Below are 20,009 nucleotides of genomic sequence, written 5' to 3' on the forward strand. Positions count from 1 at the left end.
CAAAAGAGCCTTTGTTTAAAAAACTTCCCAATGATTACAGAACACATTTATTTATTATTCAGATGGTTCATTTATTATGAATAAATAATTTAAATAAATTTTCTTCTGTTTAATTAACGCATTAGCAGTTGCAGCATATATAGAAGGTAATGTTTATACTCATTTCTCAGGCTGTTAGTTCTGTTCTACTTGATGGCTTGAATAAGTGTCCAGAGAAATGCCTGTTCCAGAGAGCCAACAGAACCTGAGGTAGCAGCAGCAAAATGCTCCATCTTTCTGTCCAGGTCCTGTAATGTTCAGGGCAATTTTAAACCCATGGAGCAAAAGAGCAAATAATCAGGAAGGCTCTAGGCGTATTTCAAACTCACAAACAAACATAAATTACATCAGGATCATTGCTGCTGCATTTGTCATACATAAAAAAACTATTACTTTATATGACTAATAAAAACAAATGTTACTGCTGTTCTATTGAAGAAGTGGATACTGATTTCTCTACTTGATTGCAATACCAGACTTTTATGTATCATATTAAAATACATGATCTAATGCTATCTTTTAAATGTATTTTCTTCTTTAAAATGGCATATATACTCCTCTGCCTTTTGTTTTTCCAACAGGAAAACATGTAGCCATTTTCTTTGGTAATACCTAAACTCCCAAATGTAATGAAATCTAGATTCCTGTGGTGATTTTTTTTTTTACTATATATTAAGTTTAACTTTGCTTGAATCATGGCTTTAGGCACCCAATCAGATTATGTTCTTCCTATTTTTGGTGTTATGCAAACATTTCCTAAAACAAAGCAATAAAGAACAGTGAACCTTACATCCTAATCCTATAATGAATGCTACAATGGGATTTGCTATAGGATCTGATTTATGTATATTTCTGCACTGAATCTCTTGTATGGATGACGAAGTGACTTTTATAGTGTTGAAAAATATTCTCCTTTCATTATTTCCTTTATGTTTTGATGCTTAAGTTGTTTTTTAATTAATGGAGTCTAATATCCTTAACGAAAGAGTAATATTGCTTTGTACCTGGATATTACTGCTAAGCTATCTCTTCTTTGTTAGTTAGAAAAGCTGATATTCACTATGCTATAATATTATAAATATGATCATCATGATAGTTAAAACTCCCAGCTAAATATCCTGATATATCATGAGGTAGAATTAACCATGACCTTGGAGCTACCCAGATTTCTCCAGCAAATGTTATCTGTCAGGGTTAAATCCTCCCCTCCAGCAGAATCTTGAATCCACACTGGGGAAATTATGATAAAAATAATCTTTACATCTCTAGACTCAAATGGATCTTTCTGATTGACTGCCTCTGATGCCAGGTCCACGTCGATAATTCTCAGTGAGTGCATGGCTATGACCTTTTCCCCCTTGTTTTAGAATTTCTGTTTCACAAGACCAATAAAACATGTGAGAACAAAGTGGTGGTTCTAGACATGTGAGTGGATGGATCTCAGGTCAGAGGTAATCCTTCAGCAAGTTCCTGTTTGGGACTAAATAATACATTTCCCTACTGTAATGGTTCTGTCAAAAATGTATATAAGCAAAATCTGAAAGATACACTCCTTCAATTACACAATCATTAGACAGAAAGACTTAAATGAGTAAAGGATTTTTGACTTGCTTTCTTAAACCCTGTAAGGGCTGTAGAAGTTAATGGACATACCTGGTTACAAAGCTGCACAAAATGTAGGCCTTAACAGCAATTATTTACCTTAAATTTCTGCATAGTGCTACATCATCATTATTGTTTGTAAATATTTCTATGTCTACATCTATCACCTATATAAAACATGACCAGAACACTGCAGAACACCCAGGCTGTCTTGTCAATAAACAAATACAATCAGGTAAAAAGGAGAACAGTTTTTGATTAAGGTACCAGAGCTCAAATTAGTTTTTGATTCTGACACCAATATCATGTTATCTGTCGGTAAAGTCTCTTTGTCTTTTGTACTTCAGCTTCCTGCCTGTGGAATGGGGTAACATCTGTCGCTTTTCATTTCCGTTATCTGTCTTATTTATTTAGGCTATAAGTTGGCTGAGGGATGTATCTTCCTGTACAGCATCTACCTTGCAAACCCACTTTCTAGATACCACTAACAACTCAGTTACATTATTGGATTGTTAGTAATAGGTTAATACTTAAAAAGCAATATTTTCTAATTTTAGCTTCCTCAGATTCTTGCTAGTTCATAGTATCAAAATACTCTCCTTGAATTATGTTGCTGTGTTTGCTGTGCTTGTATATCTTCACTCTTTCAATGTGTTAGTCTATGGGACATACTTCTAACCTTTCAGAAAGTGAGATGTTGCATTATGACCTTGTGACAGCTTTTTTTTTTAGTTAACAAACTAAAATCCTATGGATTTTAAAGTTACTTCTATGCCTTTGCAGTCTTTGTCAGTCTGACTACTATAAATGTGGATTATTTTGGCCAAGATCACATGGGTTTACCCTGTAATTCCCTTTCACATTGATAGTTAAACCTCTCTGTGCTATGTATAATATTTGCTGCAGGTGATGGACGCTTGTGCACTCAGCATAGCAATGCACCTGTAAAGAAATCAGCTGCGGTGTCCACGGCTGGTTTCACAAGCCAGGCAGGGGTGTCCTCCCAGCTGGGTGGCAGGGAGCATGGTCAAGCCTTCTGTCATGCACTGCGAGTGCTTTTGAGCTGTTTGCAGAAAACCTTTACTGTGCATACGTGGTAAACAATGTTTTGGAAGATTTAACGCTTTGGCGATGGAGGACTTTCCTCCTGGCTACCAGAAGTGACTTATAGTAGCTGAATTCCTCATCCAAAAAAACCTTCTGTTGAAAGATGAGAAACAACTGAATGCTGGCAAAAATTATTTTTCTGTGCATGGCTATCTGGTGTGTAAAATTATTTTAGTGCTGATTTTCCCTACTTTTTCTTCATGCTTGTTCCACTCCAGCTCACAATAGAGATTACAGGCAAGCAAATTCTATAAGTAATTAAATAAGCAACCAAAAAGCACATTAGAAATTTGTCCCAAATGGTATAACTTGGGAATTTTGTCTCTAGATGAAGTGGAACAGTAAACGTGTATTTCCAGCCTCCTTCTCTAGCAGATGAGGTATTACATCTTAGGTTTGGAAAATGGCTTGGGTTCTTGTCTCTGTGTCCCATCCTGCTTTTTCTGAGTGTGTAGCTGGAAGAAGGAGTGAATCTTGCATTCCATCTACTCAAAGCGGTTTGCTCCATGCATCTTGCTTCTAGCAATACATATTAAGAGAATAGAAAGGAGCCCAAATGATTTTAACCAATGACTGTGATGTCCTCTGTGTGTTACATGGGGTTCTGTAGGATGGACCCTAGTCTTGCTCTTTGGCACGCAGTTTTCAACTAACACTCCTACCATTTCATTAGAGCAGCCTGAGATTCCTCTCTGTCAGAATGACAGCCCGCACAAAGCCAAGTGAATAACAAACCTGCGTTCGAGTTGTGATTCCGTTGTACTTGCTTTCCAGAGTTTGGTGGCTTTGATGAGCAATTTATGGGACAGAGCACAAATAAGACAACAGCTGAAACAGGGAGAGGACTTTGCAGGGAATACGCCACCCTGCAACTGTTCCTTGTAGCTCTCACAGCTTGCATTTAGCTAATACCTTACAGCTTGTATAGCTTATACTCTTATGGTGAGTGTCCTCATGTTTGACTGTGCTTCCCTTCCAGAATATGCCAGACCTCTGCAGTCCTGAACATGAGTGTCACCTGGGCATAATTTCTGAGCCCCCCCAGCTGTCTCTGTGTTCACAGCCTGATCCCACGTCCCTCCTGCACCGCTCAGCCTCGCCGGCGCAGTCTCCATCTCTAAGGTTTGAAGTCATGCCTATTTCTTGTATATTTCACCACGTTACCAAAACCTCTGCAATTTGTCCTCTTCTTCAACAAAATAATTCCATGCTTTCTTCCCACCCCGGGTTTCCAAGGTTTCCGATTTCTCCTCCAAATTTCCCGAACTGTCACTTCATCTTCTCTGGGCTCTTCCTTTCTTGCAGCCACCGCCTCTGTGTCCTCCTGCCCTGGTGTCCTTTGCACCCACCACCAGAGCCTTGTTTTCTTCCCCCGTGCCCCATGTCCCCCATTGCTGCCGCTCTCCCCCCGCCTCCACCCGCCCCTTGCTCGTTGCAGCTCGCGCGGGGCCGCACGCGGGGCTGCTCGGCTCGCGCCGCCCGGCGTCCCGCACGCGCGGGGAAGGCGACACCTGCACGCGCAGGTGCGCGGGGCCGCCACGCGCCGCTCTCCTCACGGCGGGGCCCGGCGGCGCTGCCCCCTCCCGGCCCAGCCCGGCGCCCCCCGCCCCCGCTCATGAATATTCACGCTTCTCCTCCCCGTGACGTCGCCGCGGTCCCGGGGCGGGAGCCGGAGCCGCCCCGGTGCTGGCAGTGAGGGCGAATGACGGAGCGGCGGCGGTGGCAGCGGCAGCCTCCGCCCGCCTCGCCCCGCACACAGCCGCCGCCGGGAGCTGCCGCACAGGGCGGCGTGTCGCGCGCGGAGGGCCGGCGCCGCGGCGGGGATGCGGCGCTGCTGCTGCCGGGGACCGGCGCTGCTGCTGCTGGGGCTGGGCAGCCTGCTCGCCGCCAAAGGCAGGTAGCGCGGGAGGCGGCGCCGGGGGCGGCGGGACCGAGTACTTGGGCGGTGGGGGCGAGCGCGGTGCCCGTGGCGGGGGGAGCGGGGCCGGCCGGGGCGCTCACCGCGGGGCTCCCCGGAGAGGCGGCGAAGCAGAAAGTTTGGGGGGGCGGGAGGCGCGCGGGGCCGCGGCTCCGGCGGCTGCGCTGGGGCCGCTCCCTCGGGCGGCCGCGGGCCAGCGGGTTCCCACAACTCGCCGTCCGCTACTTTTTCGGGTGTGCCTGTTGTCGGGGACAGGGGGACTCAGGAAGCGGCTGAGCTGAGCGGGAAGTGCCGCTCCCGGTGCTGCAGAAACCGCTCCGGCAGTCCGGCGCGGCTGGAAGCCGCGGCTCGGCGGATCGCGCTAGAATGAGCGCTCCTGCTTCGCGGTGAACGGTCGGGAAGGAGAGAAATGGGAGAAGAAGATGATCACTATCAAATCTTCTGGGAGACCGTGACGTGAGGTCACCCAGAGCATCCTCAGTCCGCTCCGCGCTGCCCCGGGTTCCCGCTGCTCGCAAGGAAGCGCAGGTTGCCACAGGTTTGTGGAAACTTGCTGCCGTGCAGGGCTGCCCCGGCGCAGCTCTGGTAACTGCACAGCACCCCAACACAAGAGTTGCCCGTTCAAAAGGGCTCTGGTCTCCCAGGTGGCCAGGGTCTTATTTTCTTTAGTTGTGTTCTTTTCCCTTGGCATTGTTTTCTTACAGTTCTTCTATGATTTTCTAGCCTCAAGTTTTAAGAACTTAGTTTTGAGAAGTCTCATTTATTTTATATTATTTAAACTCAGGTTTATTTTTTTTTTCTTTTATATGAGGCTTTACCTTTTATTTTACTTCTGTGTGTGTGAGAGAAGGGAGAACTTGTGTTTGTTTGGTTTGAGTTTGTTTGGTTTGTGTTTCCTTTAAAAATAAATAACTGCGTGAGTGCGTGAGTCCTGACTTTGAGAGGAAACTGATTATTTACGTTAAACACTGCTTTCACTTTCTTTAGATTATCCTGTATGAATAGCAGAAAGCAACTATAGGAAATGAATTGCTACTTATGTGCTAACCCAGCGTGTACCTTAGGTCCTGGTGGGATATGGTGTTTCCTGGGCAGATTAACTATGTGATGTAGCAAATATCATGACAAGTTTTGATGGAGGGGAATTATTTTTCTCCTGCTTTCTTTCTTATGTATTTAAAAGTAATTATCTCCTTTACATGGCTCTTTTCTTCAGACAAGCATGCGAGTTTTTAGTTCGTGGGAGATGTCTTCTAAAATGTTGCAGGTAGTTCATCAGACAAATCTAAGTTGTTTTCGTGTGGGGTTATGCTTCGTATTTGACCACTGGAGGGCTGCAAAGAGCATTTTTGGATAACAGTACTCACAATTTACCAGTCTTTAGTGTTTAAAAATAGGCATTTTAAGGATATTTATATTGATATTTGAGTGCTTTAAGTTTTCAATTACTACTTTACGTTATTTCTTAAAATTAGATTTCATCAACAACTCTTCAGGATTAATAAATGGATTAACATGGCTTGGCACTGTATGCAGTTAGTATCTGATATACTTACCTCTGTGAACTCTTCCTTTTTATTCCACCCCCCTCCCCCCAACATGATCATTAGAGGAGGTAAAAAAGGGTTTATTTCACTAAGAATCTGGTGCTGCTTTCTGCTTGCTCTGTATTTTTCTATAGGACAGTTATTTTAATTCAAAAGGCATTTTGTGGTTATCTCACAGTTGAGAAGCTTTGTACTGTAAGCGGAAACTTGACTTTTAGCCTGAAGGTGGGTGCTTGCTGGTTGGAGGTGCAGGTAGGGCACTGCGTGTACAAAGCTCTTCTGTTGCTTTAAGCATCCAATTGTAGAGAATAGCAAAGACAATCCAAGATAATGGTTTCAGATCTCATCTTAACTCATCTGCTTTGCTGCACTCTGCTGCTCCTTATTTTAAAAACAAAACCATCCTCTTGCCCACCCTTTTCCCCACATATTTTTGAGGATGGGGAGAAGGATTACGGAAATAGTTGTAGTTTTCTCCATTCACTCAGTAGAAAATAACAATTTCTCTCACAAAAATATCTCTGGTCTGCAAAAATTGTTTGCATTCCACAGAAAGGAAAAAACAAGACTCTCTGAAGTTTTCAATGGAAAAAAAAACCAAATACAAGAGGCAATGCAAGAAGGTTTTGTAGGTGGTCAGTTACAGAACTTAATCTGTGTATTAAATACTCATATGCAGTTTATGGGGTTTTTAGCTTTCTGGCAGATTGTTGACCCTGGGATCTTTGTCATAGGTTCCAATAAACTCAGAGTTTTGGACAGATATCTATCTATATCTCTACATATATATATATATATATATATATATGTATATTTTTTTTTTTGGAGTATTTTCGGACAGTTTTGTTCTATAAGACAGAGAGGCACACTTTGTGGAGTATTGGAATTGCACTAATGATGTCTGAAAATTGTGCAGACAGTCTCTCATGGTCTTCAGTTATGTAACATAGAATATGCTAAAAGAGAAGATTATATATTTCCCTACCACATTTAAAATTCATAGGTGCATTTCACTTTCTGTTTCTGCACTAGTCTATGCAAAAGACTGATTTCTTTATGTATTTATTATATTTTTCTAGTATTTATTATTAAACTACTAATCGAGGTCTGAAAAAGGTTGCTATATGGTCAAATACTTTGTGAGACCCAATTAGTCAACCTTTCCAGTATGACTGTATTTTAACTTCATCATTAACATAAACATAATTTTAATCTTGATTTTTTTTTTTTTTTTAAATTACTGCTGAAAGCATCTCAATGATCTGAATAACTAAGAATATTTGATTCCAATTAAATTAATTCCATGGGCAAAACTTGAAGTCTTAGTCATTCAGGACATTTCCAAATCAATGGAACATTCAGTCCCACTTGGCAAATCTATTATATGAATACATCTGATATGACTATCAGCAGTAGAAAAACAACTAGCCCTGGGAGAAAGAGCTGGCACATTCTGTGTAAAAGAAAGCTTAAAGCCTGGGTAGAAAAATGGAAGGAAAAGCTTTGAGAGCATGCTAGATAGATCCATGTCTGGTTTGTTTTCTGCATAACATCATGGCTACTTGTAAATTTTTTTCAGAGTAAATAATAAGGAAATACTTTCCAATATCAGTTCAGAGTAGAGAGTTAAAAGAAATAGTAAGAACCTTCTTTTCATCCTCATCTAAAATACGTGAAAAGTAATATTTGGTGCGTTACTTGCGTCAGAAGATGGGGAAAGAAGCAACCTTGCTTTCTGTTGCTTGTCATTTCTGTAGCTCACCAAGAACCTCTGGAAAAGCCATGTAGATGGTTTTGTATTTCCATTTTCTCATAAATAAATAGAGATAGGAATACTTCTTTTTTAGAGTGTTTTGATTGAAAAACAAATAATGATAACCGACTCTTGTGTCTCATAGGATAAAAGATGAATCTGATTATGAAGCTGGGTGTCAAGATAATAAAATAATTCAGAGGTATTAAGACAAAAGTCAGAGTATTTGATAGCTGCTTTAGTAGTTGGGTATTTCAGCATAGAAGACTGACAACTATATTTAAATTGTCATCGTGAAACTAGAGAATGTGTGCCAGCCATAACCATATTGTTACCATTTTTAATTGCATTATTTGGAAAGCTACCAAAACTGGGAAGCTAAGAGCTTCAGACCTTTCAAAGCGTATTTCAATTGTAAGCAAAGTGTGTGCCACTTAAGGAACACACTGGAAGGTAAGTCTTTTGTCTCCAAACATGAAGGGACGTGAGAACCATGTGCAGTCATAGTTTCACCACTTCTTCTTTTTTTTTTTTTAATTGATGTGACAGCCCTCAGAATTCAAAGGCAGTATCTCTATCTGGGTGGACCTTCTCATGGCCAAATTGCAAACTTAAAAGCAGCCTCAGTTTTCTTTTTCTGCCTTTTAAAGATTTGGAGAAGTATATGAAAGCTGATTAGAAGCTCTCAGAAGCACTGTCACCATGTTGTGATTATTTACTGTTTAACTGGAAAAACTTATTGATGATCTGGTACTCTTGTGCATCCATTAAGCATTAAAAAAGCAGAATGCAAATTGCTAGTTCTACATAGTTATAGCTTGGTGTGTTATGAAACAGATGTTATTCCTAGGGCTCTTGAAAATAAAGATTCATGACAATGTTATTTAATATCTAATAGAAATGTTAGAGTGTAAATTTTCTCATATGCTTTTTGTGTGTCAGATTTTCTGTCAGATTGACAGTACGTTTTAGGAAAGTAATTTTGAAGTTCTAATTCCAGCTTCAGATATGCTTTTTTCCTGTACATATATTCTTGGCCTCTTCTTGGTCCTTATTTTCACTTAGTTGCCTCAAAGTTATTTGTTCCTGTTTCTTTTGTTTCCAAGAAGGTTGTATTAGAAGGTAGCAAATAGCTTGCCTGGCTCCTATAGAGTGTCTGAGTGGTGTGTAGCACTTCATTTAGTACAGAGAACTTCCCTACTGTGAAATAAGTAATAGGAAAATAACAGATAAAATGCATTGTTTCTATAGCAAGCTAATAGCTAGTGTCAAGTGTAGTTCCCTGTTGTCCACAGGCTATTTTTGCAGATATGGTAAATAATCAAGTCCTGATATTTAAAACATGTTTAATGTTATTTTATGTTGTGTAAATGTGATTTTAAAAGACAATTTTTATAACCCAGTATCAGAGAGAATTGACCTGACTCAAATATATGGTCTGTTTCTCTGTGGAGAGGACCACAAACTAAGTGTAGCTCTTCGAGAGAGACTTCTTTTTTCTCCTCTGGTATTTTTTTAAATAAGAGTAGACTGAAAACAACAGGTAGTGGATACATACAAAGAGATCTTTGACTTCTGGCTTTCCTCAGATGGTGGTTTCTCAGTCTCTTAAATGTGTCTTTGATTCATTAAACAAAAATTAACAGGAAAAAAATCTTCAAGTTGCAATCAATTTAACAGGATACTTTAGAGGATGGTAACAGAGTTGGAAGATACACTCCTAATTCAAAATTCAGCTGGATAAAAATCTTGGGGTTTGGATGTTGCACTTCAAGTAGAATATGGACCAACTGGAGTTGGTTCCAACAGAGAGCAGTGAGATTGGAAAGTCTAAGCGAGCTGACATGCTGAAGGAGTTGTGGTCAGCTGAATGAAAAAGATTTGAGAAATGTGCAAACAATTTTCAGGTACACAAAAAGCTCCTGCAAAGCGGAGGAGAAAATTGTGTTCTCCATGCTCTCTGTGGGTAGGACAAAAAGTAAGGAGCAGCAGGAAAGATTCGGGGTAGACTTTAGGAAAAGCTTATCTTGTCATGTTTTAGTGTCTTTAACTGGAGAACTGTAAGAAGTATTTGGAACAATATAAGCACATATAGTGGACCAGATCTTTTGGTGGGGAGGAGAAGGAATGCAAGGTCATCCCAAAATCTGAGTTTCCAAGTACCAAGAAAACATTGCAACGATTTTGGTAGTGGAAAAATAAAAAATTGGAGGCAATATGGACATTTAATAAAATGTTTTTATCTCCTGAGATGCTTCTGCAGACACCTTGTACCATTCCTTGGTCACTTTACAGATGCTGACTGCAGACCAGCAGTCCTTCAGTGGCAGCTGCTGCAGCCATCCTCTTGGGGATGCTCATTTATGTATTCTTCTGTCTTCAGAAGGTGTAGTGTTGAACAACTGTGTGAAGTACTATCTCCTGTTGTGCTATTCCACTGAATCACAATCTAGCAATAGATGCTAGAAGCAGCCATGTGGGCTGTTCACATTTGATACCAAACAAATAACCGACTTTATTCAGCTAACCCCCAAACCTTTCTCTACGGGAGAAGCTGCAGGGTGTTGTAGGTGCTTAACCTTCAGATGGATGCAGCTGATGATTGTACAGCTTCATGAAAGAAAAAATAAATAATCCAACATGTGCATACAATACAAAGGCACAACCTCTTGTTTAAGTGGTGTTACGCAACTTAATGCTGGAGGCTGGGAGAGTGTGGCTCTTTCTTTTCCACAGGCACTTGCAGGTGGCCATTGTCCAAGATGAGGATACTGGCTTCAGCTGTCCCTTTTTTCATTTCCACAAATGCAGGTTTTAAGTAGCACACTGGCAAGCTCGTATTAAATGTTATATGGGTACTTTTGATAATTGTAGCTGAGGTAGACAGGAGGGTGAGTAGAAATCTGCAATCCGAGCCAGTTAAACTTCAGAATCAGAGAATGAGGGAACCTTGTTGACAAGTTTGAAAAGCGTGAGCCAAAGTAATAAGGGTAAAAAGAGAAGACAGTCTGAAAAGGACTCGAGGTGGGAAAAAGAAGCCTAATGTCAAACTTGAGAAAGGCATTTGTTATATCAAAAAGAAAATATTCTCTGACTAAAGTTAAAGTTTGTAGTTTGATCCTGTTAGGCTTTTATCTATGAGTTTAAGTATGTTGTGGTTATTCAAAAATAGAAAAGTTGTCATGATTTGGAAAGGGTGTTTGTAAAAATAAGTTAGAAGGAATTTTCTAAGAGACACTTGTGGTGTGATTTGAAGAGTTGTTAAATCTGTCACTGTACGTAGAGGCAGGATTACTTGTCTGTCACTTTACCATGTAATATATAAAGCTCTTTCTGCAGCATCATATACTTCCCTGTACTCCAAGTTACTTCTTGGAGAACAGCATAATAGGATGCCTGGTGTATGCTTTGTGTAGTGTTCAGAAAACGTGTATCTAAAAGTATACATATATGTATGCTCTATTTTAGACTTAATTTTGTACACATACATATATGCCTAAATACTTAACTGTGCAGTATCATAAAAGATTCAAAGCTGAAAGCAAACTTCACAATTTGTTTTGTGTTCCACATCTCTTGATCTTGCAGCGTAAGTTTGGAGTGTGCCAAAATCCTCCACCAGGATGTGCGGACTTGCCGAGTATGCTCTGAGGCAATTATTTCTTCAGAGCAAACCTCGCTATTTAAAGAAAGAAACTAAGCCTTCATTTCCATGTTGTTCACATCTTTGTCAACTCTTGTAATCTGGCTTCTACTGAAGGACTGAAAAACTGTAGAGGAAGAACTTCTGGTTTCTTTTTAGTGTTTTATTAATCAGGGTGTCTAAGCATGCTAATAAATACACCCAAGTTGGAGAAAATGGTGCACATTTGCTGTGGGCCTTTGAGCAGATATCTATAGGATGCCTGTAATGCTTCAGTGTTGTGTTTTCTTTTATGAACTGCAAATTTGCTGTATAGACTAGATTAATGAGGAGAAATTAAATATTTTAAATGTTTAACTGTAGATTTCTAAAGTGTACTTTAGGAGGGTTCATTCTAGATGACTTCCCATTTTTGCTGTATATATTCCAGTAAAAACAAATATGATGACTACTTATAGCTGTTTGAGTAAGGGAATGAGTAATTAAGAGTACGCTGTTAAGACATTGTGCATTATAATATGGCATGAAAATTACAAGCAAATTCTTGATAAAATCACCATAAGTGCTGTAGTCAGAAAAAGGGCGTGTATCTCTAACTAGATCTGTTAATTTGACGTTTGTCATTCTCAATAATTGACATTTTAAAAAAAAGTTCAGTGTTTAAAACACACTGAATCTAAATGGGGTTTGCCTCCCTCCGCCCTGGAAGTTTTACTTCATCTGGGAGATAGGTGATTGTTAAAATCTGCCTTTTAAGAAATTGCTGGGGTTTGTGTAACAATTTTTTAAGTTCTGTTGCTTGGTGGCAAAATATCTCTGCTTGCCTTTTTTGGTATAGCTAGAGTCTGTATGAGATGTTCAAGCTTGGCAGCAATGAAACAGACTGTAAAAATGGTTCAGTGTTTTTGGTCCTTATGGAACTCCGTATCCTCAAGATCATTCAGCTGGAGTGCTGGTTGTCCAATATGTCATGTAGGACTATTGGAATATGAAAGAGGATTCTGCCTATTATCTAAAAGCTTTTTTTTTGAATTGGATATAATAAGTGTAAGTGCTGAATTACAATTCATTTTCATGTGACTTATTTCTATATTGTTTATAGCCATGGAGCTGCAGTCTCTTAGCAGTTAATGCTGTTATTTAGATGATTGGTCTTTGTACTTGAAATCTTGACCCTGGTGAAATCAATGCATGATTTGTAGTGTCTTTCAGTGGAGTGAGGGTTTCATCCTTTGTGTGTTTTAGTATAAATGTAAACAGTTCTTTCAAAGCTTTAAATGTTCTTCCACTAATAGTTGCCTTTTTCCAAACAGGAGGAATGTTTGATTTAATCTCTTTAGCCTTACAATTTCCTATGGCATAGCTGCTTTCATTGAGTCAAAAGAACAATTCTTGAGGTGTTTTTGTTCCTTTCAGAGTACTTTTCATTCAACTCAAGACTATTAAATGAAGTGTTGACCAAGACTGCTATCCTACATATTTAATTATGGTAATTCTTCACTATACTGACTTTCAAAACACCTGTAGTGAGGTGGTCTGTTTTTCTCTAGTTTCCTCACTGACTGTCTTCCACCTCATCCCTGTGATTCCTGTCTCTTGCTAGTTAAATACTAGGCGTAAACACAAGTAATGCTGCAGTTTCCCAGGGTTTCAATTGTACTCATTTTGTCAAACTTTTTTTTTTCTGTTTTAAATCAGACTAATCACTTACAGTTGTGTATGCCAAATTGTCTGCTTTTCTAGTAACAGTTATGAAGAATTACATTTAATTTACCTTACTGCTACTTCCCTATGCATATGTTAGGACAATCAAAATGAAGTGGGACACCTTTATTCCTTTATTTCATTAGAAGAAAATTGCCATCAAATGTAAATGTTACAATTGGTGATTTTTTTGATGAGCATTCATCCATCACTCATTTGCTAGTTGCTTAAAGTAAAATAAAATAGGTGAGAAAAAATGGACTCTGCTTATTTTGAGACTGTTTTCTTTTTGCTTTCAAACTTGAGTAGATTCTTCCCTCACTGAAATATGCACATGCTTATAAATACTACGTGTTATATATGTGCTGCATGTGTCCCTGACTGTTATCAGCTTACAAGGATTTACTGACTTACAACATTTTTATTGACTTTTAAGCTTCCCCCCACCCCGTAAAACCCCAGCTGCTGAAATCAAGAGACTAGGGAAATGTTTTTATTCCTTAAAATATAATAAATCCTACTTGTAGTATGAGGGAGAAGTGAAAGGTAATGCAGGTATATCACAAAAGCTTACTAACACAAATGAAGTAATGAGCCTTTCCCTCATGACTGTGGATTTTGTTTTCTTACACTTGATTCTTAGAAATGCAATAAAAATCTGACTGTAGCTGGAAGACATCGCTCCTCCCTGTCTGTACAGAGTTGCAAAATTGCAGTAGCTGGGTTGAAGTTCTTGGTTATAAGCAGAGCTTGCAAAATATCGGTCGGTTAAACAAAGTTAAAATAGTCTGTGAGGTCTCTCTCATGGTTTTCTGTGTGGCAGACATTGTCGGTTTCTAAAATCTGTTTTGGAGTTTGTTTCACAAAGGCTACTAGCAGAGGTCAATATATGACAGAATGCATTGGCAATAATATTTGAGATATTTCTGAAGAAACTGTATGGTGATCATATCTGAAGGCTGTTTGTTTGTTTTTTCCCATTTCTTTTTGAGAGCTATTTTAAAAATTTCTGAACTACAGTTGAACAGATTGTATTTGCTGTTGTAGTCACTGTTGGGAAGAAACAATGAACTTTTAAGATCCCAGTTAACAGACTTTTAAATTTGTGTTGAGAAATAAAACCTAAGAAGATTTAAATCAGTGTGATTGATGCTAAGCTGTTTTAAAAAGTCTGTATTATGATTGTGTTCTATGAATCTAACTAAGCTACATTCATAAACTGTTGATTTGGTTTTATAAATGGAAGAGTACTCGGTACTGTAGTTGTATTCCATCTTCATCTTCAAAACCAGCACAAACAGTATAGATTTATAAAATGGAAAGATCAAAGTGCAATTGTTTCAATATTTTGGTGTAGCAAAAGGCATGGGATACATAGTTCTTGAGACTAAATAATGTGAAGATTAATATTTTAAGGCTTATTATTGGAAACTTTTTTAAAGTTTATTTTTTCCTCTGCATTCCTTCTTTAACTGCAGTCTTTGGTGTTGTGGGGTCTGTGGACCACTTCCAATGACTTCAAAAAATAGTCAAGAAAAACAAGTCTGTTTTTAGCAGACTTCTATTAGTGTTCAGCTGTCCATCTCTAAATTTGTAGACATCCACAAATCAAGAATATTGGAGCTACTTGTGAAGATGAGCAAAAATATCTATGAGAGAGTATTTTTGGTGGAAATAACGAGACCTAAAAAAGTGTCAATCTGTTAGTTGGATATGTAGCTGTTTCTAATAATGAAAGATATTTTGTCCAATATGAATCCCTTCTTTTATAGCTTAAATTTAGTCTATGTGCATTTGTATACGACATACATATTCTTACAGGACTGAGCATATCTTCATAAATAAATAAATAATAGTCACTTCAAACTAATTCGTAAGTTGCCAGCTTAAATGGTTCTTTGCATGCTTCCAAATGTTTATTCATTTTTTTTTAAGTTTCAATACTTGAAGCCTCTTAAATCAATATAGTAAGAGTTTCACTGTTTCCACTAACAAACTGGAAAAGTATACATTTAAAAAGAGGGGATAAAATTACAGGTGGCCTAAGTCAGCAATGCAATTTTAAACCAGCGGAGGCTGTGGTCCTATATTAAGTATATGACTTGATATAGAGTTGTTTTTTGTTTTTTGTTTTTTTTTTTAACTTGGCAGAAGCTTCCAAAAAAGGGTTCTGTGTAATTTTTCTCAGTTCTGGAATGATCATTTGCCAGAACAGTTCATCAGACGCATCTGGATTTTTTGGGGTGTATACGTATTGGGGAAAAGTGTTGGAAGTCTACTTATGTCTTACTTATTTAAAACATAAAATGTGCTTCAAAAGCTATAAACTCCCACTTCATTCTGTGCAGTGGGAGCTAAAGCACCAATGATACATTTTCTTGGGCAGTAGAAGCAATGTCAGCTTTGTCAGCTTCTACTGCTGGCTGCACTTTGCAGGTTGCAGCTCTAGTACTTAACACAGGATTGTAGTGCTTGGCTGGTTACATTTGATTAGGAGGTGGCACGAGAGGTGCATTAGGACATATAGGGAAACAAAGTGTTGTTCGTATGATTGACTTCTGTGATGTTTTTCTGTATGTTTTTTGTTTGTTGGTTTGGTGTGTGGTGTTTTTTTTTGTTTTAAGACCACTTTCCCTCAAACAGAAGGACACTCCAGTAGCAGTGGGCCATTGTGCACCTTTCCTTTCTGCAAGGGCACATTTCTCAGCACATGGAATGCACGCTGGCTAAATAGGCCAATGGAAAAACATGGTATTTGCATGCCTCTAGTCTGCATTAGCGTCTGCAGAACAATCTACTGGTTCTTGTGAGTGTTAAAACTTATGTACAATATGTACGCGAGTATTTGGTGCAGAGAAACTAGTGTGATGAAGATAAACAAGGGATAGTATCAAGGACAAAATATTAAGTTATGCAGTACTCTGAGAAGTGAATTGACTGTGCAACTGAAAGGTGCCTTTATTTGGGAAGTACTTTAATTTGACATGATCCTGAAAAAGGTAGTTGCATCATAACTTCAGGGGAATGTTTATTTTTGTTTCAGGGTCAAAATTACATTCCACAAGATGAAAACTTGTTTCCTAGTCTCAAAGAGTATATGTTCCTTGAGTTATAGTGGAATTTACGGTGGGATAAATCTTAAAATGCAATAATCACTTCTTATACCCTCCATTTGAACATGAAGTAGGAGCTAAACCCTTGCATAGTTTAACTTAACCTTCTTTGGAAATATTTTGAAACTGAACAATATAAACAATATAAATGCTTTCTGTACAGAATAAAGCTGTGTGTGAGGAACTTTTTCACAATAGCTGTTCCAAATACATTTTATTTTGTACAACATTTACTTACAGCAAGATCAACAGAGCGGGGGGGGAAAGTCTTGGTATTTTGATAAACAAGCATCAGCAGTTCAATTCTGAGGTTCCTAAGGCTTCAGCACCCCCGGCACTACAGACCCTCACAGACAGAAAGGAGCTGGGAGCCAGGAGCCTTGGTGTTCACAAGCTCAGTCTCCAAAGATTTCAGATTGATGGGAAGACATTGTAAACTTTTGAGTATCTAGCCTTGACTGTATTTCAAGGAGAAGATCTCACTGAGGCCACAAATCCTAAACATAAATTAGGACAAAGGAATAAGATGTGTTATGGAAACTTATTTACATACCAGCTTCTGTTTTATTGGAAGCTAATACAACTCAATATATTTTTTGCAAGACTTGCCAATATTGGCAGATTAGTGTTTTTAATGAAATAGCTGAGGGGTAAACTGGGACACAGGAGGAAAATGAATATAATTCTGTCTTTAAGTTTACCTCTTTCTATTCTAAAATACCTTCTATGAAGTGCTGACTGTAGCATTATTGTAAGGAGTTTTGCGTTTATTCTTGTAAAATGTTTCTTGGCTATCTTTTTCCAGATCTTGTCTGACCCAGTTCTTTTAGCCTGACTCTACATTAGAGATTTAACCAGTACTCCGTATAAGCCATTACTCTGATATAAAAGGTGATAATTCCAAAATACACTTCTGACCTTTTAACTTTTCTGCTGCAATGAGTATAATGACGATGTTGAACAAAGGCAGAAATTGAAGGCCAAATATTATACTGGGGAGTTGAATCACTTGGGACCTGGAGACCACTGGCTATAATCTGTGTAAATGGAACTGTTTGCAATCTTTTCATGTGTATAATGTGCAGCTGTCTTTCTCAGCTATTGTTGCATGCACAGTAGGAGAAATTTGATGGTGGAGAGGGAGGCAAGCAAGAAAATGCATAGTAGGAACTTTTAGGAGAACAATGCCTGTGGGCTGCTACTTGTGGATTATTTTCCCTTATTCCTGAGTAGTACTAATAGCTGAGCTAATCCCTCCTCATGTTGGGAGGAAGGAGATAGGAGTGTGTGGGTCATCATATTCTACTCTTGCTTCCTTCTCTGCATCCTAAGGAATGTTATTGTACCTCATAAGTCTTCAAAGGACACGTAACTTTGAGCCAAAGGACTTTACAGTTACAGAAAAATAAAGTTCTTCTCAGTTGGCATGTAATACTTTGGCTGGTTTCGTGTTTGTTATTAAAAATTAAATCTTAAATCACTGTTCTAAATATAAAATTTATTTAAAACCCTCTAAACTGAAATATTTTCCTGATGCGTATTGTATGACATCACATATAGTAAGTCTATAAAAATTCAAAACCTTGTCATCTATATAAGATTGGGGAAGTAGGTCAACTGGAGCCTGAATCCTTTCACATTCTCAGATATGTTGTGGTTAATGTTTTGTAAGACAGGGCTTTGCTTGTGACTCAGTGTTTGTTGTTGCAGGAATTTCACCTGAAATGTGTGGTAGAACAATTGATACAACTTTCGTCTCCTTTGTCATAAGTCATCTTACATTTGGTTTTCCCATTATTAAATGGAAATGATTGCTACCAGCTTTGTATGACCTATTAGATGAATAATACACTTTATTCTAAACTTTGAAGCGCATCTAGCAAAACTTTGAGGGTCACTTCAGTCCTTCAACTGGAAGGCATGTTATATGCTTTTCAAGATAAATGTTTCAGAACATGTTTGAGATGGACCTAGCTTGGGAGGACGACGAGTTCCCCTGTAGTGCTCAAAAAAATTGATCAAATTGCACAAGACCTCAAGGGTCATGAACTCACCACTATTTTCTCTTCAAGATGTGTTTGATGGAGAGTGAACATGATAACTGCGTTGCAGAAAAGAAGTGGAGATGTCATTGTCAGCTTATGTATCCAAATTGTTTCTATGAAGAGCATGACCCTGAAAATTTGCTGCACTGGTCACTGCAGTGATTTAACTGAAGACACTTGCTTCAGGCGAATTTCAATGTATTATTTATTTTGCAACAAAAAAAAAAAAAGGAAAAACTGTGGTTTTTTTTTTTTCTGGAAGGGGAAAGTATTATTCTGAAGTATACTTTTACTTCAGTGGTACATCAACTGGCATCGATATCAATGGATCCTTCTGCTAATTATAGAAGAGTTGAATCAGGCACAGTGTGCAGACACTTGATCATATGTGAGTTTGCATACAGAAGTTCAGAATATCAACCAGAAATTGTGTTGACCATGTTTCATAGACTTTCTAGGAAACAATGTTCCACACTTTTTTTGACCTGAAGTAGAAATATAGTAGGCAGTATGCTTGAAAACTCAACAAACTAGGTGGGATCATGCTCCTTAGTGTTTGCAGAAATGATGGAGAAGATTTACCAGTGATATTTGCAATACTTTATGTCTAGGTATGCATATGATAAAGTGAAACTTCTACTTGACCAGTAAACCACCTGACTGCTGCTGGAAATACACAGGTTCTATTAATACTACAGGCTTCAGCTGCACAGTAGAGAGATAAAGAATGCTTTTGATAGGTTTATTTTAAAATAAGTTCTCATCAGCTTCTGACTGCAATATCTTAGGGTTAACTTGATGTTACTTATGAGTCACTGCATATAGTGTGCTTAGCATGCAGCTGCATGTGTGATATTTTCAAATATCAGTGGAAGCAACACACAAAGGTGAAATTTGGTTTTGTGCACTTACATGTGCCTGTATTAGAGATCCTGCCATGTGTGACTATGAAAAATATGAGCTGGCATCCCAAGCAACTGTTATTCTCTGCTTATATAACAAATGTGAAACAGCCTACAACCTAGTGGTCCATCTTGTCTTCCTAACAGTTATGACAGGAATTAAGTGAGATTTGTCCATTCTTTCTCTGTATTCAGACTGGGCTTCAATGGGACCAGTTTTGGTCACATCGGTTTTGATTTGTGTGTGTCATTGTGTGGGGTTTTTTTTGTGGTATGGTTTGTTTTTGTTTAATCTTCATTCGAAGTGGAGATACTGGCTTTGTTCATACTATAGTAAGACTATAAACTCACTTTATATATGCTAATGATACACTTTTTCTGCTGCAATTGTTGATCGAACTGTCTTTTGTGAATTTGACCTTGGTTTTCAAAAGCATCTAGATATCAAAATCTTCTCTTTCAAATCATGGGAATTATTTCTTAGGGTGAATAGGTACCTTTGTAGAACTAGCTCAAATTCCAGTACAGTTCTCTGTGTTCTTTCCTTCCTTCCTTCCTTGGGCAAATAGATGTTTTTTTTTGAGTTTTTGTTAAGGGTATTAACTTTTGGATGGGATATTACTGCTGAAGGAGTGC

The 20,009-nt window shown here is 38.6% G+C and overlaps 1 protein-coding gene across 1 annotated transcript in view; it reads left to right on the plus strand.

Annotated features, from left to right (window-relative positions):
• Nucleotides 1-4,450: 4,450 nt before the first annotated feature.
• The window catches only part of CLSTN2 (calsyntenin 2), a gene marked incomplete at both ends in the record, with an annotated part of 332,876 nt that continues 317,317 nt past the window's right edge, over nt 4,451-20,009 (plus strand). The window contains 2 exon segments of the mRNA XM_080350142.1: nt 4,451-4,483; nt 4,486-4,645. Of these exon segments, the coding sequence (XP_080206268.1) occupies nt 4,451-4,483; nt 4,486-4,645 (193 nt within the window).

Source organism: Nesoenas mayeri, assembly GCF_963082525.1.
Source record: "Nesoenas mayeri genome assembly, chromosome: 9".
Classification (NCBI taxonomy): Eukaryota; Metazoa; Chordata; class Aves; order Columbiformes; family Columbidae; genus Nesoenas; species Nesoenas mayeri.